The sequence below is a fragment of the Elaeis guineensis genome, chromosome 13 (assembly GCF_000442705.2).
Source record: "Elaeis guineensis isolate ETL-2024a chromosome 13, EG11, whole genome shotgun sequence".
NCBI lineage: Eukaryota > Viridiplantae > Streptophyta > Magnoliopsida > Arecales > Arecaceae > Elaeis > Elaeis guineensis.
Genome location: NC_026005.2, coordinates 64188702 through 64206162, shown reverse-complemented (window position 1 = coordinate 64206162; position 17461 = coordinate 64188702). Strand labels below are relative to the sequence as shown.

General features: G+C 35.3%; 1 protein-coding gene across 1 annotated transcript; it reads left to right on the top strand.

The window, feature by feature from the left end:
* The first annotated feature begins 2420 nt into the window (after positions 1–2420).
* Positions 2421–16772, top strand: LOC105060711 (uncharacterized). The gene is made up of 10 exons (XM_073247770.1): positions 2421–2652; positions 3279–3359; positions 6420–6537; positions 6639–6733; positions 9113–9184; positions 11486–11794; positions 11925–12033; positions 15096–15282; positions 15953–16040; positions 16389–16772. The coding sequence occupies exons 1-9, from the start codon at positions 2629–2631 to the stop codon at positions 16038–16040; spliced, it is 1083 nt and encodes a 360-aa protein (XP_073103871.1). The 5' UTR covers positions 2421–2628; the 3' UTR covers positions 16389–16772.
* The last annotated feature ends 689 nt before the right edge of the window (positions 16773–17461 follow it).

The following is a 17461-nucleotide window of genomic DNA, read 5'->3' as shown; positions in this document are numbered from 1 at the left end:
TAATATTAATATAATATAATATTATTAACATAACATTCATGCTATCAGCTATGTTTCATTCTTTGGATATTATTTATACTTATTCAAACTAAAGAGATGAAATGATTGTTCTCAATGATTCTATGAATAGATTGTCCAAGAATATGAAAATAATTGTTGATTTCAATTATTGATGACCAAACATAGCCTTATAGTTAGAACAAAACTAGATGATTTATGGTGAATAATTTTTTTTTTTTTTTTTGTAATGACAATCTGACCACTCCTAGCAACCTTTTTGTTTTAATACTTGTTTGGTTTGCAGGGAGTGGAGGGGAAAGTATAGTCAATAACAAGTAAAAAAAATCCTTCTTATTTAATTAGGATTTGTTTGATTCATAAGAAGAACTTTTTTTTCTTCAAATTTCTTTTCATATAAATATTAATATAATATATATATATTAATATAAATATAATATTATTATAATATAATATAATATTAATAATTTAATATATATTGGTATAATATTAATATTATAAAAATATTATATTAATATAAATATTAAAATAATATTATTTTAATATAATAAATTTATCAATATAGATATTAATATAATATTAATATAAATACTAATGATATGAATATTATATGAATATTAATAAATAGTATATTAGTATAAATATTAAAATAATATTAATATATCATAAATATTATAATATTTATATTAATATAAATATTATGTTATATTAATATAATATTATATTAATATTTATAAGAACTATATAGAAAGATATTTTCATAAAGAAAAAAGGTTGCTAAGTTCCATCCTATGGAAAGTTTCTAAACCCATCTCCTCCATAAGTTTATACTTCCCATGAAATGTATGAAGTAATTTTTTATAGAAAGAGTTTTTTATATTCTCTCTTCTCATAAAACTCCAATCAAATAAGAGGATTCTCCTCCACTTATCATGAATTGCCATTTTCTCTCCTTCACTCCCCATGAAACAAACAAATCCTTAGGGTTCGTTTGGTTGGAGATAATCTAACATGAGAAAATAAATTCCATGTCAGATTATCATGATCAGTATAAAAATGAGAGAGAGAGATGACAAAAAAATTGATGGGCCTTATATTTTTTTAGATAGAGGAGGTAAAATAAATATTATGAGGGGTTGGTATTTGATAAATTTTCAGAGTGAAGTAATCCATACTTGACAAAAATACTCTCAATAAAGCTATATATATAATCATTGTATTTGTTTTGATGTATTTCAAATTCATTTCATAAAGAGCTTTTACAAAGAAATTAAGATGGAGATGATGTTATGCAATAAGCTATGTAATTATAGTTATTATATAAAAATTAATTAGAGATGACAATACTATCTTAGTATTAAAAACTTATTTTATATTGAAAGGTATATTTATAAATTTTGTTATATTTGTATATAGGATTACCTCCAACTAAGTGTAGTAAATTTTTTCCAATATCATTTTTTGGAGTAATTTTTCTATCAATCAAATATAATAAAAATTATTTTTCTTTACAATCATTTCTTTAGATAAATAATTCTCAGAAATCATCACATTATCCTATAATTTGACACATCCCAACCAAACGGGCCCTTGGAGTTTCAAAAATAAGAGATAGGAAAAAAAGTATTACTGTAGGAATAAAATTCTCCTATTTTGTAGGAAAGAAAAACTCATGTAGGATATAGTTTTTTGACTTTTGCCTAAGATGAAAATTAGAGATTATTAAATTTTTTTTTTTTTAAGATATTAAAAATGTACGATTGAAATGAATATTTTATGATCGAAAATATACTTAACCATCATAATTTTTTATTTATAAAATAAGATATACAATAGAAAAAGATTTTTTTTGATAACTGAAAAGATTTTTTTTTATACTAAAAATATAATAAATATTTTATACAGCTTTTTTTTCAGAAAAATAAATTCTCACTGGACAAAAATCAATTGAAAATAAACAATTTTTTATGATTAATTAAATATGTTAAAATTATTTTTTCCAATACCATATTTTCAGATATTTGCTTTCAGCGGTAACATTCCGCCGAACCAAATTGATAAATTCTTTGTCCTCGTACCCATCGCCAGCAACAATACTCGGTAAGTTCCAGGACCGGGTTCCACCAAACAAAAAAAAAAAAAAAAAAAAAAAGGAGGACTGGATACGCCTTCCAAGCAATTGGATGTAAATTTAACGGTCAAGATCAACAAAATAGCAGCAAGGTATGACATCAAACAACAAACAACAGCCGTTCAATTAAAAACGGACGACCATAATAACAAGCCCCGGACCCACATCCTATCCATATCGGCGGTCTCCGAACACGAGGATTTGCGTTCCCAGACTCGCGATCTGCAATCAACGGATCTGATTTTTCCCTTTCGTTGCTCTTAAATTCATGCACGCGTTTCTTCGTCAAGAGATGAAATGCTTGTTTTTATTACGAAATGCCACTCTCCTACCGGAGTCCCTAACCTCTCTGCTCTCCTTGGATCTCCCTCTCCCTCTATCTCCCCCTTCTTTCTCGAATCCATACAAATCTCCGATCCCTCTTCGATTCTCTCAGCGACAAGTTCCGGTCACTCTTCTTTAGGTTCTTGGTAGAAGAGATGGTTGTTTGCAAATGCCGCAAGGTATTCCCGATCCAATCCCTTCAGCTCTCTTCTTCCCCTAACTCCAATACTACATTCGATTTTAATTGATTTTTTTTCAGTTTCCTCAATTTTTTAGTGGGTTGCGTAGAATTGGGAAGAGAGATTTCTTTCATGCGAAGAAACCGTTAACTGTGCGGCGATTTGATGAATTATGGCCTTTTTTGTATTGAGATCGGTTGCTTTGTTTTGTTGCCTAGTGCTGTGAATGTGCTCGATCGGTTACTTTTTTAGTTGGTATCTATTTGAGTGGTTTGCTTCGAATTGGGTTTGCCAGTGGTTGAGATTAGACAGTTTTGTAAGAATTGATTCAGTTAGGGTACAAATTCTGCTGATTTACAATGCGGTCATCGTGGTTCTGAATGAAGCGGGCGAAAAAGTCTTTTATTCTGGGGTTTTGGATTTATTGGATGTTGAGGTTTTCTTCGTGATAGAGAAACTATGGATCGATGAAGTAAAATCTGGTGCTTTTTTCAGTAGATTTTGGCATTGCATAGGATGATTAGTTGTACTCCACGATTTTTATAGTTTCATTTGATATCTGGTCTTTGGGTTTTCTGATCCTTAATCGTTCTTTGATAACTAGTAATGGAGGTTTTTGGTTTCAGGCGACTAGGCTTTATTGCTTTGTTCACAAGGTGCCTGTTTGCGGGGAATGCATCTGTTTTCCAGAACACCAAATCTGTGCGGTAACCATCTGGACTTTTGTCATATACATGCAGATATATTTCTTTTGCTGGTATATTATGATTGCAAGGAAAAACGGTCCATCTGGACTCATGATTCATGAACAAAATCATCACATCACTGAATAATGTTCAGTGTGAATAAAATCTGCCATTCCATAGAAGATAATTATAGTTATGAAAGTATATCAAGTTTGCAGCTTGATGAGTTTATGCATCTCACTTGATTTATATAGATTCTATGGAGGCAACATCACAAACAAGATTTTACTTCGGAAATGTTCTAGCATGCAAGTTATTTTGCATGTCCCCTTTCTTATGTACATTGGTCCCTACAAACTTTTCACAACCTCTCTGTCATATGCTTTCTTGCTGTCAATTATAGCTGATGCCATTTATTTTATTTGAATTCAGAATCAGACTAGTGCAATTTGATGATTGTTTCTTCTCTCCTAATAGTGTCATGTGAATACCTCTATAATGGTTTTAAGAATTTTAGAGAAGAAGAATCAAAGTGCAAAATACAAAAAAAAGAAAAAGAAAAAGAAAAAAAAAAAGATGATAATATAGGAAATATGACAAGAGATTGCTATCCATTGTAGCTTCTAATTGCTAAACAACACCACTCCAAAGTAAAGTTTCTATCCATATTCCTTTCTTGCAGTTTTATCCATTCTGTTGTATACCTGAAAGTTTGGAGGAAAGTGCATTTGTGTTGCTTTATGCCTTTGTCTTTCCGCATTTCTGTGGCAACATGCATTGCATGTGCCATACTCTAGTCTGCATCTATATAAACATTCTAGATGCTTGCTTCAATTTCAGAGTAAGATAAAGTCACTAGTCTTGACCTCTGTAAGGCATCATGGTGACATCTTGAAGTTTGCATTTAGTCATGGTCACCTCCCACAATTGCCTCTCGTGATTATCGAGATTAGTCTCTTTTTGTCTTAATTAATAGATACTTGATGCAGAGACTTAATGGCCTTATTTGAATACTTAAGTCATAGCTATTGCTGCAGCAAGGATTTCTTTTTTTCTTTTTCTTTTCTTTTGGTGGTGATGTTGGAGACGGGTAATAACTACTAAAAATCTAGAAACACAGTTTCTATTTGAATATCATAGACATAAATATAATTTTAGTTATCTCAACCAACTAAAGAAAGTTACTGGAAAGAGAGTCCATGCAGTATGGCATGGCATTGGTTGACATATTGCTTGTTTTTTATGATTACATTAAAGAGACTGTACAAAATGCACATTCCCCAAATATTATTTATTTGTTTTGAAGCATATTCTCTTAAAAATTCATGATTATGGTCTTTAAATGGATATGTAGATATGCATGTGGCAAACCTTCTTGTATTATAAATTCTAGCTAGAAAGAAAACAGGTTTTGGCTTTTTGGATGAAAAGAAGGCATCTTAGAAGCCCAAAAACACAAGTTTTAAGGAGCACTTTTAACTCATTATGTGGTTTGATGGTAGGCATAGATGTAGTTCAAAGCTTTGCAAAATTATTAAGTTTTGCATAGCACAGAATGCACGTAGACAGCTACTCAATTGCCCACACCTTGTCCGGTTTTGAAGCTGCCTTCCTCTAGCAATCAAATTAGACATCTCATGTCCCATGCTTTCTGCTCTCTCTTTGATATAATTGTTGCAGTTATGGAATCATTTATTCATAAAGGGAATCAGTTTCTCATAAACAATCCTGCATATGTTCTACTGAAGGCATCACAGGAAAAAAGGCATAGAGGCAAAAAGGAAATTGCCTTGTGATCCAACAGTTTGCTGCACGAATAGTGAACAGAAGACTCATTAATCATTATAACGACCCGGTTTCATATCCCTTATGTTTTTTCACCGTCTTCTGATTGATGGCATATTCTTTTTTGAATTTGTGATAGGAAAAAACTTATGTTCATATTTTTGAAATTTTCACATTGGAACAGGGCAAAAGGATTAAAAGAAAAAAAGGATAGATGATAAAGAAAATGAATGAACAATGACAAAAGAACTTATCCAGGTTATTAGAGACTACTTACAATTATTTGTTGTCCTGCATTTCTTCCTTAACCTCTTCTGTCTCCTTTGCTTCTCTTCCACCTGGATTTTAAAAACCTACTTTAGAATAGGGTTGGGTACTCAAGGACTTTGGATTCATTGAGATAGAAAATAGAAATAAGGGCACAAGTACCTCGTATCTCACTGAAAATCAAGAAAAGTGTTCAATTGATCATAACCATGCATCTCGGCATGGATGGTGACTCTCTCTCTCTCTCTCTCTCTCTCATAAAAAGCAGCTAACCTACCAATGATGAATCCCAATTTCAGGGAGCAATTTTATCACCTAACCTCATGAATGGAGGAAACGAAGAACTGGGAGAGGGCAAAGGTCTTGTTGAATCATCATTATATATGTTGAAGCATTTTGGGCCTGGGGGTAGTCTAGAAAGAGCTTGTGAATATAAGTTATTCGATCCCACCGGCACAGTCCATTCCAAAATTTTCTTTTCAACATTTTATACCGTCCCATATTTGACTGGGAAGATTAGTTGTTCCTTCTTAACTACCATTGTCAATGAAAGTTAGTTGTGCTGCAAAAATCTTTATTGTAAGTTCCTTCTTCTTAACTACCATTGTCAATGAAAGTTATTTTTTACTCGAACTTGCAAGTGCCTAAAATTGACCAGTTAGGTTCATCCTTTGGAGATAAATCATCTCCTAAGCATCTTTTGTTGATTATCATAATTATGAAAATATCTTGATAGCAGCATCGAAGCATATCAGCTTTATATTCCCTTTCCCTTTCTTTTGTAACTTTAACTTTTTGTTTGTATCTTTTCATAGGATATTGTGCATTCTCTTTATAATTTGTACTGACACATATTTGTGCACGTATAACATGCATGGTAGACTTAGATAAGTGTATAAACAGATCTGGATTTACATATACATGAAACAACCAATATTATAGCTTTATTGCAGTGCACCAGCATAAAAATATTCCTATTTAGTGGTCTATGTTGGGACATGATGACACTTATTTTTGTTGATCTTTTAGGTAAAAAAATACTCTGATTGGGTAGTTGATGGAGAGTATGATTGGCCTCCTACATGCTCCTTCTGTAATGCTGCAGTTGAAGCTGGAAATGATCAGACTACCCGACTGGGTTGCTTGCGTATGTGATTCTTTACCTATACATTTATAATTTAGCTTTCAAGAAAGCATGCTACTCAAAATGTAGTAAACCTAAGATGCTTTCTCTTTTGCTTGTCTCAGATCTTATGCACACAAATTGTTTGGTGTCGCATATTCAAAGCTATCCACCACAAACTGCGCCAGCAGGATATATTTGTCCTGCATGTTCTTCACCTGTAAGATGCACTGGGATAATCTTTGGTTAATTTTTGTCTTGTTTATTTAATTTCAATTTTCTTCTCTCAGCAAGTAGTAGTTCAGTAGTATTTCTTGTTTCTTGAATGGCCGAAGTAAAAAGGAATGAAAATGGATTTTGTCTAATGGCATCAACAATCTTGACAACTTGAGGGGTGGTTGGGGACAGCTAACAAGTTTATTTCTGTAGAAAACTCATGTCTATCATGCTTTATCATTGGGAGATATTTGTTCTGAATTATTATCCAAATGCCCGACAACCTTAACCCAAAGCTGAGACTTGAGATGCTTAATTTTGAGGTCAGCTTTGTCTTACCTATACAGACAAAAACCTAAAAAATTGTAGTAGGTAAAAGATAAGAAAAAGGACATAAAATGCTTTACCATAAAATATAAAAATAGAGATAAAGATACTTCATATTTTCATGAACATTGTAATATAATGATCAATTTACAACCATGATTATTGTTTTATTACTTCATTCATAATGTTATGAAGGAAGATAATTTTTTAATCCCAAGTAAATAGTGGTAAAAACTTTTTTCTTGGATTAAAAGGGGGCTATAACATAGCAGTGGCCATTACATTGTTATGGTATCCCTCAAAAACATCAAATATGCTCTCCCATGGTTCCCATAATTCCCAATGTCCTAGCATGATTTACAGCCCAATTGGCTACATGGTTGGCATCCTGGTATATGTTCTGTATGTGAAGATCCACGAAATCCCTTGTAAGGTTGTGGCAGTCATTAATGATAGTGAAAGGGATGAGTCATCCCTCACTCCACCTCAGAAAATGCAGGAGGTTAAGAAAATAACTTTCAATGATGACCTGCACATTGAAGATGGTGGTGCCATGCCAAGGACAGGGTCTCATGGAGATCCGAAGCCTTAGCTAGGAGAGAGGAATCTGAGTTAAGAATCATACATTGGGCCATGATGGGCCACCCAGCATGAACATGGATGAGAGCGGCTGCTCTTGCAACTCTGCTATCTGAAGTTACAGAAGATCCATCGGTGTTATTTCTATACAATACTGGGGTGGAGGCTCCCCATTGGACCCATGTAAGCTCCTCCTGAACAATAGAAGCCTTCAAAAATTTCCAAACGAACCAGCAAGTGGCATCAAAGAAACTCATAGCCCAAATTGGGATTGATACACCAACCCAGAATTAGGACCGAGCCATCCCCATCCCTGGCCTGGTTCCAATCCAAAGTTTGCCATCCTCGTTGCATCCAAAGAGCATTCATATTTCTTGCGAGTATCTGCACTCAAGAAAGAATTGTCAAATGCCCTCTGACTGACAAGATTAAACCTGCAACATATGTCATCAGAGTAAGAAAAGGTCAATTTATACCACACATTTGTTGGTAATCTCCCAAAAATAAGCTGCCAACCAAAAAGTTTATCTTCTGGGGCAGCAGGTAGTTTCCATAGGAAATTCGAAATTCTACTGTTGCCACCTACAAGTATATGTTCCTGTTGAGCCCCAAAATTGTAGGTGGATCTGGAAAGCCCTTTACCCTGTAGGGCAGGAGCCTGTTGCCAACCATCCATAACATACGTATAGTTTTGCATGCTAATTATTTTCTTGAGTCTGGGCATCCCATAGCCTTCGTACATTCCAGCTATTATGTGCAATTATCTCACCTGCATAAACCTCAATTAATTCAGGATTAATGTAAGTAGGCTTATACCTGATTGGTATATCAAAAGCCATGGGGGGTCTAGTATCCTATGTGCCTGGCCATTTCTAATATTGTCTGCCAACTGACAGCCTAACAGCACCAAGAAGAATGCTTGATTTACCTTCTTTTATTCTGATTGATTTTCTTTTGTTCTGCTTGATGTACTTTCTTTTGTTCTGTACCTTAGTGAGAATGTTTATAGTTTGATGCCACACCTGGACCATCCTCATGCATCTACTCTTCAAGCATACCCTTGAAACCTCAATTAGTGTCCACTAAGCTTTCTATCTCTTGTATTGTTGAATCCTTCTAGTATTTCTTTATCTGCTCTCTACTTAAAATTGCTGTGCTTAAAGTAAACATCAGAAAATTATGTTTTAGAATTTAGAATTATTATCGTATGACTGGAAAACCACACACTCAAAAGCACTAGGTGTCTTATGATGGTTTTTCCTCAGTTTATACATCTTAAATTGTGGGTGGAAGGCTGGAAGACTTTGCCAACCCTTTGAACTTTGGAGGGCAGAATGCTTTTTGCTGTAGATTATGATATTGATCTGTTTCAACTTCGAATCAAATGCTATGTAATTATTCTACTTTTATATATGTCTGCCTTGAAAATCAGTTCATGAATTTGTTTAATATCAAGAAAAGCACTCTTTTGATGCAGATATGGCCTCCTATAAGCATTAAAGATACAGGATCTCGCCTCCATTCAAAACTCAAGGAAGCAATAATCCAGGTAAGACCGTCATAACTTTATTTCTAGAGCTATCATCGTGTTATTGTTTTCTTTTCCTACCATAACCCATTTTCTTACTTTACAAGCTTTGTCTCATATATATATGGCATGGTTTCACCATCTGTTTATTCCATGTAAGTGCTAAATTGTTGATCAAATAGGCAACAATATGTTAAAATAATTTCTGCTACTTGACATCTGTAAATAAGTATACACTTTACTGATGCGGTACATTCTGATTATTGTGACTATCTATGCATAATTGCATATAGGTGTCCTAGCTTTTCCCTTCTTTTCTATTCTTTTCTTTTCTTTTTTAATAATCCTTGCCAATTTAGGGCTGGATAGTAGTTGCAATGAAATTATAGTGTTTATTTCAGACTTACCTAATGCAAGGTTTCCATCTTGGCCGATATCACAGCAAGATATCAGTTTATATGGATCTTGGGCATCTAATGATATGATATGTTCTAAATATCAGCTTATTTTTGGCTGCTATAAACCGTTATATCCCGATTTCTCAGCTGATACAATATCAAGATACTGGCTGAGATTACTAGTTTTTTATCATTGGTTTTAGGATTTTCTTAAGCCATATTAATGGGTGACCTATCTTTTTTGGAGACTGCGATTAGGAGACAATTGTGGTAGAGGTTATCTGCCAACATTCGCTGTGTAGATTTTGCAGGTTCAAAAAAATCCACCATCAGAATAGGGACTTTGTGGAGGAAGGCGAGTAGGAGAGGGTGTAATGGAGGTGTTGCCATGGTGGTGTCTGGGGTGTTGCCATGATTGGGCAGTAAAGGCCACTCGTTGAGATGAATGATTCATCTCGTGGTTAACTTTGGCAACAATGATGAATGAACAAAGTCTTTCTTTCTTTTTTTCCTTCCCCGCGCCCCCCCCCCCTTTTTTTTGCCATTATTGAGATGAAAGGGGTCCTAAGGGAATAGAAGTGGAGAGGTTACATGGATATGGGAAATATTCTTTTCTCTCTGTGTTTTTTCTTAAAACTTTTGAGAAGAATGACTCTGCAAATAATTAAGGTTATTATATGCCAAGGTCCATGTATAAAGGAAGTAAATGATGTATTTGTGTAATCAGCCAAGTTTCCAGTCCATTAGTCCTTATGTCTTGGCCTGAATATCCAGAAATCATGGAAAATGTTCTCTTAAAAAACTTTTCCTTTTCAATCTTGGCCGGTGGCCTACTGATTTTTCTGAGATATCACGTACTTAAAACCTTGGCCTAACCATGTAGATCTGTGTCAGCTTGCTCTTTTATAAAGATTAACTTGTGGGATCATGCTGAATGTTTGATTCATTGGATGATTTAAAGTTCAATCCTGAAAGTAAATTTTGGATCTCATATTCAAGAATTCTAGATTCGAGGTTTCTATTTCCTGTGTCCTACGTAAACTCTTTGGTGCATTAATCTCCCTTGTGAGTTTAATCTTATTCCTTCCAGATATCTAGCCTTTTGGGTGTCCAACAATCTTCCAGAAGCTAGATCCATCATATATCTGGCTATTCGAGTCACCATGTACTAGACTGCCCTTCTTAGGTTTAAATTTATACTTCAAGACATCAGATCTTGCTTCCTATGGAATCTAGCTTTTTTTGGGTGTTGGTTTTAGCACCCAGAAGTTCTTAAAGATATGAGATCTGTTTCCTGTTCTTTCATTCAGAAGCTGTTCTACTTCATGGTCCCTTGACTCTCTCTTTCTCTCTCTCTTAATTTTCTAGAGTTTGATGTCAAGCAGTAATCCACCAGCTTACTCACACATGCAAGGTTGTTTGGTTATTATGGATAACAATAATGGATTTATTAATCAGCTTACTGAACTAATGAAGATTTATCAGGACTGCACCACTTTATCTTATGAATAGTGCATGAGATTTCTATTAACTGCTACAGGAACTGAATATCAACCTAATGCTTTTGATTTTTATGCAATGGACATTTTAGTTCAACTTTCTGTTAAAGAAAACGAAGCTTGTCAAAACTTTAATATGATTATATATCAGAAATTCTTGTGCTTTCTGTTTTAAATGTATATATTAGAAAGTGATCTAAGCAGTTCTTAAGCTACATTTTTTTTAAAAATCCATTTATCCAGATGTCCTTCATTTTGAATATTTGATTGAACGTGCTTGTTTCCTCATTGAGTTTTAGTTATGTTAATCATCTTGCATTTTCAGCTATTGCTTAGCATATTTTAGTGGCCTTGTCAAGACATCCACTCAGTAACAGTTGTTAAGACTCCTTAAACTTATTCCGCATGGTTTCTGACATTTGCAGAGTGGCTTGGAGAAAAATGTATTTGGAAATCACCTTGTTTCATTGCCTGCAGCAGAGAGCCGTGTTCCTCCTCCTGCTTTTGCTTCGGATCCACTTATGCGTGTATCTGGTGTCGAAGATAGAGATAAAAGTAGTGCAGATTCATTTACCAAAGAAGCAAAATACTCAGATGAAGCACACTCTGCTGCTGGAACAGGTTCTATTAAACTTTCAGAATCGGAGATTGTTGAAATAGATGATAGTTCGTTAGGAAACCAATTAAAGCCAGACCAAGAGCCCAACTTCATAAAAAGTGTGAGCCCGAAGGGTGTAAGTGATATCTGAGCCAATGATCAACCATTTTTAGTTCTTTTTGTGTAAATTTAAATTCATAAATTGTGCATTCAGACAAATGTAAATGGTGTCTGGCACTATGATCTTGTGTTTTAACATCATGCAGCCTGGTGCTACCACAAGGAAGGGCACTTACCATGTTGAAAGACAAAATTCAGAAATATCATATTATGCTGATGATGAAGACGGAACACATAAAAAGTACACAAGAAGGGGTAAGTTATATGGCAAAAAGCTAAATATTTCCCTAAACATAACTTCTCTCTGTTATGTGATTGGCATGCTTTTGACTGAATAAGGATTGTCTAGCTTGAGATTATTAACATGGACACTAAGCCTTTTTTTTTTTCCTGATAAACGACACTGCCTTATTTCACCTGTGTGAGATTGATGCAGTTAATCTTATTTCCCAATTGGTTCCTAATAATAACTAAACAGTTGGAAGTGCTATTTGTATGGTACCTTCAGATCCTGCCTTTCTACAAGGCTGGTTTGGTTTCCCTTCTTTGATCATTATGGACGTGGCAAAACCATAACCAATACATGTTCTGTTAGTATGTTTCATTGCTTATGGCTGTTTCTGTTTTTGTTCGATTTAGTTCTCATAAAATGCTAAGTTCTCTTAATGTAGTGTTTGTTAAACATGTAGTTGTCAAAGGAATTTGCCTTTTTTATTTTTATTTTTATTTTTTTATTATTTTTTATTATTTTATTTTTTTTGTGCTGTCATCTGATGGTATCCTTTTTCCTTGAATTTGATTAACTTCAAGAAGTTCCTGCTCTGTTTGACTCTTTTACTCTTTCAGTACCTTAACAGTTTGGTGTCTTTTCTTCGTGTCTACGCCTTTCTTCAAACCCTACAAAGGCATCCTGCGCTTGAGCAGTTGCACTCATTGCATATATGTGGCTGAAACAGGTTCAAGTTGTTGTGGACCAAGGATGTATTTTTGTAGTTGATATTGCAGTCTCTTGTCACGTCCATTGCAGAAACTGGAATATTATGAATCTCTGCATATAGGATTTGATCCATTCTTGTCCAGCGAATTCTCTAATATGCATTTGGTTTGGAACTGTTTTTGGAACCTTTTATGGTACATGCTATAGCCTTGAATTTGAGGTCTCCCCTGGTCCAGGCATGACCTAAGTTTGTCTATATGTGGACCCATGTCTGGTGCAGTCTGGACTTGAGTCCTGCCTGTGCCAGATATTTATGCTCCCACAGTACCACCTTCTGTGTGGCCAAGGGCTGGATGCTCTGCTTGGAGTCGTAAGGGGCTGCCAAGGAGGTCCTGGCAGGACAAGGAGTCCAGCTTTGTGGACTTGTGTCTGGTACAGGCTGGACTCAGGTCCTGCCCATGCCAGGTCATTAGATTCCACTGTATCTTTGAACTCTGGAGGTGGCCGAGGTCTGGATCTCTTAGTGGGTCGGTAGGGGCTGCCAGTTTGGTTTTCATCCATTACTATTTTTTTGGCTAATGTGAATTATGCATATGCTATAACAAGATCTAAGGTTGTCCAACATGGGATCCATTTATATGTACTATTTCTTGGTATGATCAAATGAGGAATCGAAGTTCTGAGTGTTCTTTTGATACTTCACATTAATTTAGAGACTAGATTACTTATATCACTTGTTTGTGTGTGTGTGTATTTGTGATTTTATGTGTATGATCATTTTTAGGACCCTAATGATGCTTGTGCATATTAGCAATGGCTTAAGAAATATACAGATTTCTCCTAGAGCCTTGTTGGATGCAGGGATAGGGAGGGCCTTGGTGTAATGACAAGGTTGCTCCATTGTGACCTGGTTGTCACTGGTTTGAAGCACAGTCAGCCTCTCCTCACTCGGGGGTAAGGCTGCGTACATTTGACACCATCCCTAGACCCTGCAGTGATGGGAGCCTTGTGCCCAAGAACACTCTTGTTTTAAGCCTTCTTGGATGCAGGCACAGTATGAGAGGTAGTTTCCTCCTTGCTACCACTGCCAAATGCTTGCCTTAGCTATTGATGAAAAATTCTAGCAAGACTTGGGGATCCTTTGAGCAATCCTGTCAGAGGTTGAGAACTATTTGAGCCCTAAAAGAAGCTGCTTGTGTATTAGGCCCACGCAAAGATAAATTTCCAATAAATATGCAGTTGTAAGATTTCATGGTCCTGTGTGGAATCTTATTGTTGTTCTGCATTGATTAAATTCACTGCATATACTACTTTTATCTTCCGTTTATGCACTGATTAGTTATTGCATTCATTTAAAACAAATGTTGATGTGATGTTTGTGAAACTTGTTATCAACATATGTCTAGCAATTAATCGTAGATTTTTGGAAACTGTACATCCACACTGTATAAAACTTAGATGTGGTCCAAGTGTTTTTGATTGTGTCTGATAATATGTCAAAAGCACTTGTATTTTGTAAGTCATACCTGCCTTTGCATTCATCAGAGAGAAAGACAGAGAGAGAGAGACAGAGAGGGGGGGGGGGAGCGAGAGAAGAGTGGATTTATTAACTACATGACCTATTATCAAAAAGAAAACTGTCACATATCCTTATATAAATACTTAACTGTAACATAAACAAGGTCGCACATGCAGCAGTATGTGTCCAATGTTGTGACAGTGAATTCTATATAAGCCCCTTTTGCTTTTTCTTTATTTTAAGTTTTCATGGTATGGTTGAAGCACCTGGACACTTGAGATCTATGCAAAGCATGCCGGTGAGATCTAGTTAGATGTCTAAGGTCAGGAAGCAGCTTGTGCTTTATTTAATTTAGTTTTAGTTTACTGATTAACTACAATTAGCAGATTATTTTGGCTGAGCTAAAGCAAGTGGTAATAATGCGCTAATTGTTTCAAAGTGGATCTAAGTAAACTTGCAAAGATGGAATAATATTTTTTTTGGGTGAGCTGAAACATATAATTAGGTTATATATTGACATATTCTAGTTGGGTCTTGATCATGGTTTGCTGTACCGCCCCATACCGTTTGATACGGAGTGTATCGTACTATACTAGTATACTGTTTTGTACCATACCAACACTCAGTAATGCTATCTCATACCGTATCGAACTGCGTATTGGCATGTGATAGAATGGTACTAGTACGGGGTCTCATACCGAGACGGCAAACTCTTGATCATCATGCAAAGATGGAATGATTTACTAAATCAGCATATATTAGCATGCAAGTAGATTTAATGACTAATTTACTACAAGTTGTACCAAGTTACATCTGCAATACCTGGAAACTTATGGAAAGTGCTACTATTTTGAATTGCAGGTCCTTTCCGTCATAAGTTTCTGAGAATGTTGCTTCCTTTCTGGTCTAATGCATTGCCAACTCTACCAGTGACTGCACCACCACGCAAAGATCTAGCCAATACAAATGATGTTCCAGAAGGACGTCTGCGACATCAAAGATCCTCAAAGATGGACCCCAGGAAAATCTTACTTGTCATGGCGATCATGTAATGTTCCAGATTCTTTTAACATGAAAGTCTATTCTGTATTCATTGGCTGTTGTTGAGCACAAAACCTTGACTGGTATTGTGGTTGGAAATTTTGCTGTTGTGACCATGCGATAACCTTTATTCTATATGAACAGTTGAACTTGTGCTACTTATTTTGCTGCTCTAGATTTGACATGTTATGGTAGTCAACAGAACCATCATTCTATTCTTGAATTCATATTGTTGCTGTCAAAACTTGCAGAGTATCATGTGCGTCGTAGTTTGAACTTTGAAGACACTAGTTATCATGGTGTCTGTTTTCCAATATCTCTGGTTTGGTCTGTTTGCATGCTACAGTGCTAGGATTTCTTAGGAACTTGCAGACACTGGTAGGAGCTCCCTGTTCACATATAACTACATTAATATGCTTGCTGGTATATTCCAAGTTTAACAATGTGCCCAACATACTCCAGGCTGCTTTCCAACTTGATTAGTGTCATGCAATCATTTATGATTTTATGGTTTGATCATATCAACGCATTTTGGTGTCTTGTGCTCACAAGTATCCTGGACATGACTTGATGGTCATGTTTAAGGTTTTTTGGTCTTATGCTGGAATATCAATCTTTCATCCGGCACAAGCTTTTTTATCCCAGAGAGTGATTGCATGGTCTGTGTATTTCTGCAGGGCATGTTTGGCAACAATGGGCATCCTCTACTATCGATTGGCACAGCGCAGTCTTGGTGAAGAAGTGCCTGAAGATGAACCTCAGTAGGTACTGTTTAGCCTTTTCTCATGCAAGTGTTGTGTGGTATTGTTTCATAAACTTTTCGGTTTCTGGGCCTTCATTCCAGGCCATTTCCCTTCCTGTGAAGCAAACATACCGCCACCAAAAAACTACTCCTTATAGAGTGATTAAATGTTGTTTACCTGATGTTGAAAGAACTTTTGCTTACCAAATCATTATCTACTCATTTTAGTCATTTCCCACTCCCTTAGAAACCATGTACGGCAGCTACTTTTGGATTGAAGAATGCAAGTTGTAATCTGTTCACAGCCTGATCTATTGTGCTGATAGGTTGGTTTATATTATGTCTTCCTTTGTCATGATTGCCTTAATAAGATGCAGAGAATGCTAGCCATGCTTGCCTTGCTGTTTGAGATGCCTCTCCGTGATGCTTTTCAACATCTGTTTGTTTCCTATGGTTGTTGAGGACCATAACAGATGCACCATAAGCTCTCCTCGGATCACTCTGCACTCTTCTCTTTTGGATATATGCACTTTTTTCTCGAGTGAGGTTCAGACTTCAGAACCAGATCCTTGGTTTAAAAAAATGTCTTCATGGTGAATAGTGTAATATGGAAATGGTTATGTATTTGCCATTTAACAGGCGGTACTGATTTTTTTTATATATTTTGGTTGCTACTTATCTATTTAATATAAAGTTAGAAAAGAATATTTCTTTTGTACAAATTGATATTTATTCATAAGAGCTCTCTTCCACAATGAATGCTTCTACTTTTCAGCTGTTGAAGCTGTTGTTGTTTGGGGTGCAGTTGACTTTGTGGATATGGGGAAATGAACATACATAGTCAACTAGTCTTTTTTTTAATATATATCTCTGTGTGTGTATATATATATGTATATTAACTTGGCCCTCTGTCACCATGGTTTTCCAACTATTTTCTTTAATTGGGGATTTTCTGTATGAATTAATGTAGAAATCACGAATCCAATTGGTAAATGTTTCTATTCTTCAACAAGGCAGTTGACTTCAGGAGTTGTGGGGAATGAACCCAGATGGTCAAGTATTAATTTTTTTTGGTTTGACTTGTACTTATTCTTCAGTCTCCATGTTTGATCTGTCTATTTGACTTCTGTTGAAAATGGAGATTATTGGTTCAGTTCAGCACCTTTTTTTTTACTCATATCAATCCAAGGCGAAGGCATAAATTCATCCATTCGCTGCTTCTTTTTTTCAACTATTGAAATGTTGATGAGCGATGTATTTGTTGACTTGTTGGGTATTCGAAAATAAAGATTGAAGAATTTCTCAATGATGTGTTTGTGATGTAGTTGACTTGTGAATATTCCACAATAAAACCTCATAATAAACATAATACTGTTTTTTGCTGAAATTGCAATTATTCCTCCGTGACCATGGTACCCCTATTTGTTTAACTGTTCTTGAATCT

Excerpts from the sequence above, each read along its gene's own strand:
- LOC105060711 (XM_073247770.1), top strand. The coding sequence starts at position 2,629 with ATGGTTGTTTGCAAATGCCGCAAG. Across the intron at positions 3,360-6,419 it reads CAGAACACCAAATCTGTGCG|GTAAAAAAATACTCTGATTG; the intron begins GTAACCATCTGG and ends TTGATCTTTTAG. Across the intron at positions 9,185-11,485 it reads TCAAGGAAGCAATAATCCAG|AGTGGCTTGGAGAAAAATGT; the intron begins GTAAGACCGTCA and ends TGACATTTGCAG.